This window comes from Lepus europaeus, chromosome 4, assembly GCF_033115175.1.
Source record: "Lepus europaeus isolate LE1 chromosome 4, mLepTim1.pri, whole genome shotgun sequence".
Taxonomy (NCBI): domain Eukaryota; kingdom Metazoa; phylum Chordata; class Mammalia; order Lagomorpha; family Leporidae; genus Lepus; species Lepus europaeus.
The window spans coordinates 141734612-141746684 of NC_084830.1; the positions used below are offsets into that span (position 1 = coordinate 141734612).

Genomic DNA, 12073 nt, shown 5'->3' on the forward strand with positions numbered 1-12073 from the left:
AGGGTTTCTTTTTCTGTTTTGGGTGTGGGGGGGCATTATTCAATTCACTACAGATGTTAAGGAAGTATTTGAATTATTAAAACCCGGGAAGGCAGTGGAGGATGGCCCAGGTCCTTGGGCCCTGCACCCGCATGGGAGACCAAGAGGAAGCACCTGGCTCCTGGCTTCGGATCGGCTCAGCATGTCCGCCCTAGAAGCCACTTGGGGGGTGAACCAACGGAAAAAGGAAGACCTTTCTCTCTGTCTCTCTCTCTCTCACTCACTCTCTAACTCTGCCTGTCCAAAAACAAAAGCAAAAACAAAAACCTGAAAAGGGGTGGAAGACAGGACTTAGTAATGTCAAAAACCACTCTGTATGATCTGGTGCTGTGGTGTAGTGGATAAAGCCACCAAAGCTGCCACCTGCAGTGCCGGCATCCCACATGGGTGCTGGTTTGAGTCCCGACTACTCTGCTTCTGATCCAGCTCACTGCCATAGCCTGGGAAAGCAGTGGAAGATGGCTCAAATCCTTGGGCCCCTGCACCCGTGTGGGAGACCCAGAAGAAACACCAGGCTCCTGGCTTCAGATCAACCCAGGACTAGCCGATGCGGCCATTTAGGGAGTGAACCAGTGGTTGGAAGACAGTCTCCCCACCACCCCCCTCCTTGCCTCAGCCTCTCTGTTCCTCTGCCTTTCAAATAAATAAATAAATCTTGAAAAAAAAAATTACTCTGCATTTTAATAAATTCTATATGTTGGGATGATCTCCAGTCTAAGTCCTCTTAGTGTGCTGTAGATAGAGGTCCTAAGTGAGTACTTAGCTGGGGGCTCAAGCTCCTGTTAGCATGTTAGGAGTATGTCACTTCCTAACTTTATGGATAGGTGGAGTGATAAAATAAAGGATTCTGTGGTACTGTAAATTTTGAGGACTTAGAGAGGTGTAAATAAGTAAGATGAGAACTTTGGGAGTCATATTCTTTGGATTCAAATTCTGTCTGATCATTATGAACTGGGTGGGTTGTGGGTTAATTGGTGAACCTTTATGCAGTGTTCGGTTAAAATAAAGGTTAAATCACTTTCTCAATATATGTAAATTGTGAAGTACCTAAACTTCTCAGTTACTGCTAACTGCTGCTTGCTGTTATCTTTTTAATTTAAAACATATTTATTGTTTTTGAAAAACCAGAGTTATGGAGAAGCAGGGGCAGGGGAAAAAGGGGGAGAGAGAGATCTTCCATGTACTAGTTCACTCCCCACATGGCTACAAAGACTGTCTGGGCCAAGCCACAGTAGCCTAGAATTCTGAGTCTCTTCCATATGGGTGGCAGGAATCCAAGCACTTGGACTATCTTCTGCTTTCCCAGGCACAGTTGCAGGGAGCTAATTGGAAGCGAGGCAGCTGGGACTTGAACCTGTGCTAATATGGGATACCAGTGTTGCAAGTGGTGGTTTAACCCACTGTGGCACAAATCTGGCCATTATTATCAGTTTTCTTCAGGATACAGAGAAACTCGTCACCTGAAAGATTTTTTTTTTTTCTTTTTTTGACAGGCAGAGTTAGACAGTGAGAAAGAGAGAGAGACAGAGAGAAAGGTCTTCCTTTTTCCGTTGGTTCACCCCCCAAATGGCCACTATGGCCAGAGCTGCCTCGATCTGAAGCCAGGAGCCAGGTGCTCCCTCCTGGTTTCCCATGCGGGTGCAGGGCCCAAGCACTTGGGCCATCCTCCACTGCCTTCCCAGGCCAGAGCAGAGAGCTGGACTGGAAGAGGAGCAACCGGGACAGAATTCAGTGCCCCAGCTGGGACTAGAACCTGGAGTGCTGGCGCCTCAGGCGGAGGATTAGCCAAGTGAGCAGTGGCACCAGCCACCTGAAAGATTTTTGTACTTGATTGTTTTTCTAGTAGTGAGGATAAACTTTTGCAGATGAATCAGTATATTCCTATCCAGCATCACCTTAGCAAAGATTAGCTAAAGGTTATGTATAGTTAGAGGTTAGGTGCAGTAGAGGACATGAGATAAAATAGCAGGCTCCTGGCACTGAAGGCTCAACCCTCTGCACTACAACACCTGCCCTATAAAACATCTTTATTCTAACTTTGAAGTTGTTTTTCAAATGAATAGACATGTAGGTGAACTGCATGTTCTAGCAGGCATTTCAGGATGTTTTGGAAGTAATCATCTAGTAAAAGATTTGTTGTGGGAATGTGGTTTTCCTTCTTAGCTTTTAAGTGTTCCTTTTGGAGGTGAATGTTACTAGTAAGATTTTTGGAACATGGTGGGTGATATCACTCTTTTGCATCAGTGAAGCTTCTTGGGCAGAGCATTGCAGTGTAGCTTACTGAGCTTATTCAAAGATTTGTTAATAGATAGCTAGACTCCACAGAGGATGACAGCAAATATTAAAAACATTGGCAAACAAGTATTTTCTTCTCTTCCCTGCCTGTTTGCTAGTCTTTGAGCCTTACGCACAGAATAGAGAGATAACTGGTTTACTATCCACTTACTATGTGCATGTTAGTCCAATGAAAATTAGCTATATAGGCATATTTATTTTATATAAGGAAATCTAGGCTCAGAGACATGTAAAGTTTTCAGGCTTGGATATCTGCAAAATGGTTGAGTTGGTATTTGAGTATAAGTCTTTGCCCTCCTTCTCTTTCTGCTCTTTCCCAGGATGTACTATTGTTTCTGCAAATCAGAAAGCTCAGAAAACAAGTATGTTATATGCAAAGAAAAGATGAAAATAAAAGTACATAAGTAGGGGCTGGTGCTGTGGCTCAGCTGATTAAAGCCCTAGCCTGAAGTGCCAGCATCCCACATGGCCACTGGTTCTAGTCCTGGCTGCTCCTCTTCTGATCCAGCTCTCTGCTATGGCCTGGGAAAGCAGTAGAAGATGGCCCAAGTCCTTGGGCCCCTGCACCCACGTGGGAGACCTGGAAGAAGCTCCTGGCTTCGGATCGGCTCAGCTCCGGTCTTTGCAGCCATCTAGGGAGTGAACCAGTGGTTGCAAGACCTCTCTCTCTGTCTCTACCTCTCTCTGTAACTCTGTCTTTCAAATAAATCTTTAAAAAAAAGTACATAAGTACGTTTCCGAGCTTAAAGTAAACCTTTGATACTTCCTTTGATCTCCTGAAAATACTTCATGCTTAGTTTTGAGAATATGAAGAAATGAAGAAATGGGGTGGGATAAGATGTATACAAATGAAGGATCTGTTGAGGAGGACGGATTACTTGAATGGTGTAATCCCTGAAAATTGCCAAAGAATGTCCTTTGTAGTCCCTTTGTTTATTGTCAGCAGGAGGATTCTTACCCAGCTTAATCATCATATTTTGAAACTCTTGAAGAATTTGTCTTTGACTTGGTTACAGACAGATTTTTGATGGGAAGTGTGCCTTTCAATATAGGTAACATCCTAAATCATTATTTTGTTGTTTTCTCACAGTTAAAGAAGTTCTGAGAGATTAAAATAATTGCTTTTTTCTTCTAGATTAACTGCTGAAGTACTGATCGAGTTCTGCGTTTCTTCAATGAGGAACTACAGGCTTATCTTCTGCCATAATCTCAAACAGCCATAAATGACAAAAGAATGCTTGCTCAGTGAGGGTAGCAGGTGCACAAGTCATTTTTTAAACTTAGGTGTTTAAGTGCTCAAAGGTAAGTTTCCACAGTGGAAGCTATTCCATACTCTGTATGGAGTTTGCTCCTTGTAGCTACCTGACCCCCTCCTCCCTTTAAAAAAGCATTATTTATTCTTGTAGCTGCCATTTGATTATTAACTTGATGTTTGTAGTTATTAGCTGGCACAGATGTGTTGAAGTATGGATGTTGTTTGTCTAAGAGTATGTAAAGTTAAGGCATTTGTTGTTCCTATGTTAATTTCTAGATTTCCTGCAATTTGGCTGGATTGTTTTCCAGTCATACAGTGACACTCTCTGGATCCCTTGGGTATAGATGTGATCCAGTGGGCCTTATTTCTGTAAAGTTTATAATTTTGACTAGGTTTATGTTTGTCATCTATTATCTTCCACTGTCATTGGGAAAAGAAGTTTTTCTGTGGGGTGGTGGGAAAAGACCAGTTGGTATCATTTTTTTCATTATCAACTTTTGAGAAGTTTTCTTTTTTTATACTTTAGATAGTAGATGCTTAGATAATAGGCTTATTCATCTGAGATGTCGTTTTCTCCTATGGCTTCTTTGCCGATCAGAATTCCTTATTCTTCTGAATTAGACTGGTTGGAAAATTTTATTTTGAATAATTATGAAGCAGCAGTGTTGATAAAAGGACCTAGCTTATTAAATATTGTTTAAAACTGAAAAATTTCCTTTTTTTCCTAAATAAAAATGTATACAGCTGTTGTGCAGAAATAAGAACTGGTTAATCTTGTTCATACTAATTCATCATTTATAAAAAGGGATTTTTAGCCAATCACATTATTAAAAGTGATTCTTTCTGGTATGGGTGTTTATGAATTAAGAGGTTAGATGAGCTTTTATGTAGCAGTGTCCGGAAATGGATTGTTCTTGTTATCTTTAGATGTGTTGTTACAAACTTGGTCAATAAAGGTCTCCTTGGAGTCACATTTGTCCTTAAATTTGTCTTTGGGAAATTAATGTCCCTTCCTAAATTTTGGATAGTTAATTTTGCTATTGTTGTTAAAATGCAAACACTAAAGGGAACATTCAGAACTATTCATAAGAAAGAGAATGCTTAGATAAAACTGTAGACCTGATTAACTGGAACATAGTTAAACAGTGCACATTCAGGCGTAAAGCATTTTTCTTTAATGTATTTAGTCATATTGCCACCTGTTAATCATTATAGTTTTTTTTTTTTTGTCTTTCATTTGGCAGAAAAGACAGCTTTGATTTCTGGCTGCAAAAAAGATATGAGGAAGAGCTCCTCCCCTTCCTTGAGTAACTGCAACTCCGTTCTTGCTAACAAAATATTTGGAATTCCACTTGATGAGCTGCAGCAGGGAGGACATCCAGACAATGAGGTTCCGTTCATAGTCCGCCACGTTGTGGACTATATTGAGGAACATGGTATACGTTTCCTTACTTTGAGGGCTAGCTTTTGTTTTGATAAACACAACTTACCCTTTTTGACCTTGGATTTTTAAATTTTTTCTTTTTAGTATGGAAAGTTCAAAACATAGGGAAAACAATATAGACGCTCTTTTTAACGTTCTAATATGTTTTTTACTTAAATTCTTGTACTAGATGTGATGGTTGCCCAGCCTAGAACATTTTTTGGTAGGGGTGACAGGAATATTTTTAATAAGGGGTGGGATAAAATATAATATCCCTTAGAATAGAGATAGTATGCTTCTAGGCGTGTAATTTGAAGGTCTTTAGCCAGATCAGGGGAGCCAAGAAAGGCTTTCCAAAAGAATGAATATTTTAAGTTGATTGGAGAATGAATATATATGGTCAAATAGTTGAAGTTGCAGCTTATTTAATTTTTGCCTTGAACTAATGTAGGAGGTCTGGAGCAACAAGGACTTTTTCAAGTCAATGGAAATGCTGAGACAGTGGAGTGGCTTCGGCAGAGATATGACAGTGGAGAAGAGGTGGATTTGGTTAAGGAAGCAGATGTTCCCTCAGCTATTAGTCTTCTTAGGTTTTTCCTTCAAGAACTTCCTGAACCTGTTATCCCTGGCAGTTTGCATATTCACTTGATGCAGCTTTCTCAAGGTAATATAATTTGATTCTTATCAGTCATTTCAGTCATTCATTAATAATTTCAGAGTACTTTCCGATAACTTTATTTTTTATTTAATTAAAAATAGGTCTGTTTATTTATTTGGAAGGCAGCGTGACAGAAAGAAAGGGAGAGACGGGGAGGGAGGGAGAGAGAGATCTTCTATTTGCTGATTCATTCCTCAAATAGCCACAGTAGCTGTGTCTGGGCCAGGCTGAAACCAGGAGCCAGGAACTCCATCCACGTCTGCAACATGGGAGGCAGGGCCCAAAACTTTGGTCACCATTTGTTGCTTTCCCAGGTGCATTACCAGGAAGCTGCATTGGAAGTGGAGCAGCTAGAATTCAAATTGGCACTCTCATATCAGCTGCCAGTGCTGTAAGCAGTGGCTTAGCCTGCTGTATCACAACAACAACCTGAGGATGGTTTTGATCCTTAGGCCTCTGGGTCATGGGCCCTGCATGCTTCCACCTTCTACTGTGCTACTCTTTTTTTTTTTTTTTTTTTAAGATTTATTTATTTATTTATTTATTTAAAAGGCAGAGTTACAGAGAGGGAGAGGCAGAGAGAGAGAGAGAGAGAGAGAGAGAATCTTCCATCCCCTAATTCACTCCCCAAATGGCCGAGAGAGAGAGATAGATCGATCTCCCATCCCGTAGTTCACCCCCCAAATGACTGCAACGGCCAGGCTGAAACCAAGAGCTTCATCCAGGTCTCCCATGAGGTTGCAGGGGCTCAAGCACTTGGGCCATCTTCCACTTTCTGCTGCTTTCCCAGGCACATAGCAGGGATGCTGGATTGGAAGTGGAGTAGACGGGACTTGAACTGGTGCCCATATGGTATGCTAGTTCTATAGGCAGCGATTTTATCTGCTGCACCACAGCACCAGCCCCTTACTCTGGTGTTAATTAATATGTGTAGTATATCACTGATTTATTATTTTCTCCTTTTTAAAAAATAAATCTTTAAGTTTTATTTTTATCTGAAAGGTAGAGTTAGCACAGAGGGAGAAACAGAAAAGTATATTCCGTACATTGGTTCCCTCCCCGAATGGCTGCAGTGGTCAGAGTTGGGCCATGCCGAAGCCAGGAGCCAGGAACTGTGGGTCTCTTACATGGGTAGAGGGGTCCAAGTACTTGGGCCATCTTCTGCCTTCTCAAGTGCATTATCAGGGAGTTGGATCAGAAGTGGAGCAGCCACTTCAGCATGGGATCAGGCGTTGCAAGCAGAGACTTAACCCATTATGTGGCAATGCTGGCAAGGGACCGTCTAGTCTAGTTGAGGGAATGGCAGTTGCTTGGATCCCTATAAGTACTGTTTTTGTTTTGTTTTAATTTAACTATTCATTTGAAAGGCAGAGTTGCTTAGAGCCAGGAGCCAGGAACTCTGGGCCTCCCACTTGGATGGCAGGGGCCCAAGCACTTGAATTGTCTTCTGCTGCTTTCCTAGGCACATTAACAGGAAGCTGGATTGGAAATGGAGCAGCCCAGCAATGGGATACTGGAGCTGTAGGTGACAGCTTTACATGCTATGCCGTAGCACTGGCCTCACTGTTGTTTTTGTTTAATTTTAAAATTTTACTTACTTTTTAAAGATTTATTTATTTCAAAGGTGGAGTTACAGAGACAGAGAGAGAGAGAGACAGGTGTTCTGTCCGTTGCTTTATTTCCCCAAATGTCTGTGATGGCTAGGGCTGTGCCAGGCTGAAGGCAGAAGCCAGAAGCTCCAGCATTATGGCTTAGCAGGTTAAGCTTCCATCTGTATCCTATATGGTCGCTGGTTTGAGACCCAGCCGCTCCATTTCTGATCTAGCTCTCTGCTTGTGCACCTGGGGAAGTAGCAGCAGGAGGCCCAAGTGCTTGGGCCCCTGCACCCACGTGGACTACTCAGAAGCTCTAGGCTGCTAGCTTCAGCCTGGCTTAGCCCTGGCTGTTGTGGCCTTTGGGGAGTGAATCACCAGATAGAAGATCTCTCTTTCTGTGTAAATATGCCTTTCAAATAAATTTTTAAAAAAATCTTAAAAAAAAACGAGAAGATGGGTATGTTAGATGATGATCAGTGTTGCATACAGATTTGGAAAACATTTTGTGTAGAATTTGTCAGTGTTGCTGTAGTCACCATTGAGAATATGGATTGCTTGCATGTTTTAGTTCATACATATGATTTTTTTTTAGGGTTTTATTTGAAAGAGTGACAATATGAGAGGGAAATACTTTACATTTGCTGGTTCACTGCCTAATTGCCACAGTGGCCTGGCCCCGCCCTGGATGAATCCAGGAGCTAAGAACTCCGTCTGAGTCTCTCACATGGGTGACAGGGACCCAAGTACTTGGACCATCCTCTGCTGCTTTATCAGGAACATGAGTTTGGAACCAGATTGGAAGCGGAGCATCTGGGACTCAAACTGGTGCTCTGATATGGGATGCTGGTGTCCCAGGCAGAGGTAGTTGAACCCGCTGTGCCACATGCTTGCCCCGTTTTATTTTTTAAAAGATTTGTTAATTTGAAAGAGGGAGAGACAGGACTGGGGTTGGAGGGGAGCGGTCAGTGAGAGAGAGATCTTTCATCCACTCATTTGGGGAGACAAATGATCGAGAAGCCTAGAACTCCATCCAAGTTTCCTAAGTGGATGGAAAAGAGGGGCCCAAGCATATGAGCCATTTTCCACGGTCTTCCCAGATGAGTTTGCAGGGAGCTGGATTGAAAGTGGAACAGCCAGGACTTGAACTGGCACTCTGATATGGGATGCTGATGTTGCATGCAGCAGCCCAGCCTGCTGGGCCATGGTACCTGCCCAAAGATTATTAAAAGTAATCTTTTTCTGCTCTAAGCTTAGATTGTTAAAATTTTTCACCAGTTACAGGGACAGTGATTTAAGAAGTGTTAATCCAAGAAATGTTCCATCCAGTTGTAAAGTCAAAGTGCTGGTATATTTGAATGGATTGTTGGTAATAGTAGAAAGTATAGAAAGATTGTTATGGGTTACGTGTTAAATTTTAAGTAAAACTCATGTGACTCTATGTAGCCTTTCCTGATAAACTGTAGACTTTTGTTATTTTGCAGAGATGGCCAATATTATGACTGTAACTTTTCACCGAGAATGTTTCTGTAAATTAATTTTAAGAACCTGCAGAAAAATACAAAACGAAATAAAATTGAATTAATTGTCGAAGCAAAAAATTCCCCCATTTTGAGAGTACCTCTGAGAAATTACCTCTCTTAAAGTGGCCCTCATTAAGCAGTGGGTTTGATGGAGGCTCAGTTTCTGTTTGTGAGAACTCACTGACATGATAAACACAAGCCCTGGCTTCTGTGATAAACTCTAGCTGATAAGAGAAAACCATCAGTTTAGAGGAGAAAGATGTGAAATGCAAGACCTTTTTGGGTATTGCTGAAGTCTTTTCTAGATATTAGGGGAAGAAAAAAGTCACTCTGTCACCCTGTTCTTTTCTTGTTTTCTCAGTTCATTTTAGTGGAAAAATATCACTGATGGTGATATCAGTCCATCAACTTGTGTTTTTGCATTGCTCATTAGTAGTTCTTGTTGACTGGCATGGCCAATGTATTTTGACTTCTTCTAGTTGGCACTAGTTTGAAAATACAGGTACAGTCATGCAGGAGACAGTACAGAGAGAATTGGGGCCAGTGAGTAATAGATGAGGAAAACATCCTCCAGCAGTTGAGGGTTTTAGTTCCTTTTTTTCACCTCCTTCTTTCCAACTTTTCTCCCATTTAATAAGTGAAATGCAAAGCCTGAAGGCATTTGGCCTCTGGTAGAGGAAGTGAAGAGGTTTTAAATTGTTGAAGTAAAAAGGTGATGTGGGTGGAGTGATGGGAACCTGGCAGAGTATCTGAGCCTTACTTTTTTTCTTCATTAAAAAGACCTGTCATTATCTTTTATAGATTATAATAACGAAGATGAATTTGGAAGAAAATTGAAGTTCCTCTTGCAACAGCTTCCACCTGTTAATTACAGTTTATTGAAGTTTCTGTGTAGATTTTTAGCCAATGTAGCTTCACATCATGAAGAAATTTGGTCTGCGAATTCTTTGGCTGCTGTCTTTGGTCCAGATGTCTTCCAGTGAGTTGTTTGACAGTTTTTGTTTAATTTTAAAAATTTTGTTTGTAACATAGAATCAGTATATTGTCTTCCAAGAATCGTGGATTATTTGATGTACCGTTGTTTTTTATAGTACATCTTAATAATCTCAGCATTTACGTGAAAAAGGGTTCTAGTTAGGTAGGCTTTTCAGATGGGAAAATGAGACAGAATGATGACATAAATTGCTTAGGGTTCATGAAGTGATTCCAGTTGTTTCCTAAATTTACCTATGATTGATTAACTTTTATTCTTAGCATTTATACAGATGTGGAAGATATGAAAGAGCAAGAAATAGTGAGCCGGATAATGGCTGGACTTCTGGAAAATTACTATGGGTTTTTTGAGAATGAAGAGGAAGAGTTTTCATCAAATGATTTGAGTTCCATTACAGAACAGGTGAGAGTATTTTTAATAATGTATTTGAAGAGAGAGATTTTTTTAATAGTCTCTTAAAGGGTTGACACAAACTTAATGTGGGATTGAGATACTGAACTGGAAATAGTTCTGTTTATTTAATCAGGTGGTGACACATCTATATAGTGTATGGATGATAACTTTTTATTTCTGAACAACTTCTTGTTTTCAATTTGGGTAATAAGGAAAAGTCATTGTAATCAGAGTACTTCTGTGTGGTAAAGGTTTTTGGGTTTTATGTGCTTTTTTTTTTTTCTAACTTAGGCGTTGTTTATTTTGCAAGTATAGTATGATTTTGGTTTTTGCAAAGAAACTGCTGGCACTGGTCAGTGTAGGTAAAGGGTGAGAAATTTAAGGGAAAGATTCAGTCGTAACTTACAAAAATTTGAAATTTTTTTGACCTAGCATATCAATGTAATAGTGTCATTGTTGCCATTAATGGGAAGCATTTGGAGATTACTAGGTTGGATTGCTGATACTTTTTAATTCTAGTGACTTTAGAATATTAAAGCCCTTTTCTGAGGTTGTGTTGTGATCTTTTGTTGTTACTGCTATGCCTTGGTTATTGAGACTATGCAAGTATCTTTCTTACTCTCCCCTTTATCAAATGGGAATCTTAAAGCTGAGGAATTGCAGTTCATTGTAAAGCTGTATTAGTCTATCCTCCGCCTTGCGGCGCCGGCACACCGGGTTCTAGTCCCGGTCGGGGCACCGATCCTGTCCCGGTTGCCCCTCTTCCAGGCCAGCTCTCTGCTGTGGCCCGGGAAGGCAGTGGAGGATGGCCCAAGTGCTTGGGCCCTGCACCCCATGGGAGACCAGGATAAGCCCTGGCTCCTGCCATCGGATCAGCGCGGTGCGCTGGCCACAGCGCGCCTACCGCGGTGGCCATTGGAGGGTGAACCAACGGCAAAAGGAAGACCTTTCTCTCTGTCTCTCTCTCTGTCTACTCTGCCTGTCAAAAACAAAACAAAACAAAACAAAACAAAACCTGTATTAGTCTAGACTCATCCAGTATAGAATTTGGGATTTAGGTCTTTTGGGCGGTTTTTTCTTCCATACTTAAGTGAAATTGTTTGTCAGCAAACTTTTTTTTTTAAAAGATTTATTTATTTATTTGAAAGTCAGAGTTACACAGAGAGAGGAGAGAGAGAGAGAGAGAGAGAGAGAGAGAGAGAGAGGTCTTCCATCCGATGGTTCACTCAGAGAGAGAGAGAGAGAGAGAGAGAGAGAGGTCTTCCATCCGATGGTTCACTCCCCAGTTGGACGCAACGGCCAGAGCTGTGCCATTCTGAAGCCAGGAGCCAGGAGTTTCTTCTGGGTCCCCCACGTGGGTGCAGGGGCCCAAAGACTTGGGCCATCTTCTTCTTTCCCAGGCCACAGCAGAGAGCTGGATCAGAAGTGAAGCAGCCAGGTCTCGAACTGGTGCCGACATGGGATGCTGGCGCCTCAGGCCAGGGTATTAACCCACTGCACCACAGTGCCGGCCCCAGAAAACTTTTGTTAGGTTAAAAACTAAGATATTTTGATTGTGGGGTGGAGCTGCTACATTTTAAATATTGGTTAATAATTCAATAATTTTGAAAAATAAAATATACAGCAAAATGTCTTATTGTGTTAAATAACCAATTTTTTTTCCTGTCCTCCCCATTGTTTCTTAAATGCTTACCCATAGTTTTTTATTTATCCATTTCGAAGTCAGAGTTACACAGAGCGAGGAGAGGCAGAGAGAAAGAGAGAGGTCCTCCATCCTATGGTTCACTCCCCAACTGGTCACAACGGCTGGAGTTGCGCTGATCCGAAGCCAGGAGCCAGGAACTTCCTCCAGGTCTCCCACATGGACTTGGGCCATCCTCCACTGCCTTCCCAGGTCATAG

At 41.5% G+C, this 12073-nt stretch overlaps 1 protein-coding gene across 4 annotated transcripts in view; it reads left to right on the forward strand.

Annotated features, from left to right (window-relative positions):
• The window catches only part of FAM13B (family with sequence similarity 13 member B), a 93303-nt gene that overhangs the window by 15799 nt on the left and 65431 nt on the right, over positions 1-12073 (forward strand). For all 4 annotated transcript variants that reach the window (XM_062189088.1, XM_062189086.1, XM_062189089.1 and 1 more), the window contains exons 2-6: positions 3470-3636; positions 4834-5025; positions 5464-5676; positions 9587-9764; positions 10040-10181. In XM_062189088.1, coding sequence (XP_062045072.1) covers positions 4869-5025; positions 5464-5676; positions 9587-9764; positions 10040-10181 — 690 coding nt within the window. In that variant the 5' untranslated portion in view covers positions 3470-3636; positions 4834-4868. The remainder of the gene's footprint in view (positions 1-3469; positions 3637-4833; positions 5026-5463; positions 5677-9586; positions 9765-10039; positions 10182-12073) is intronic.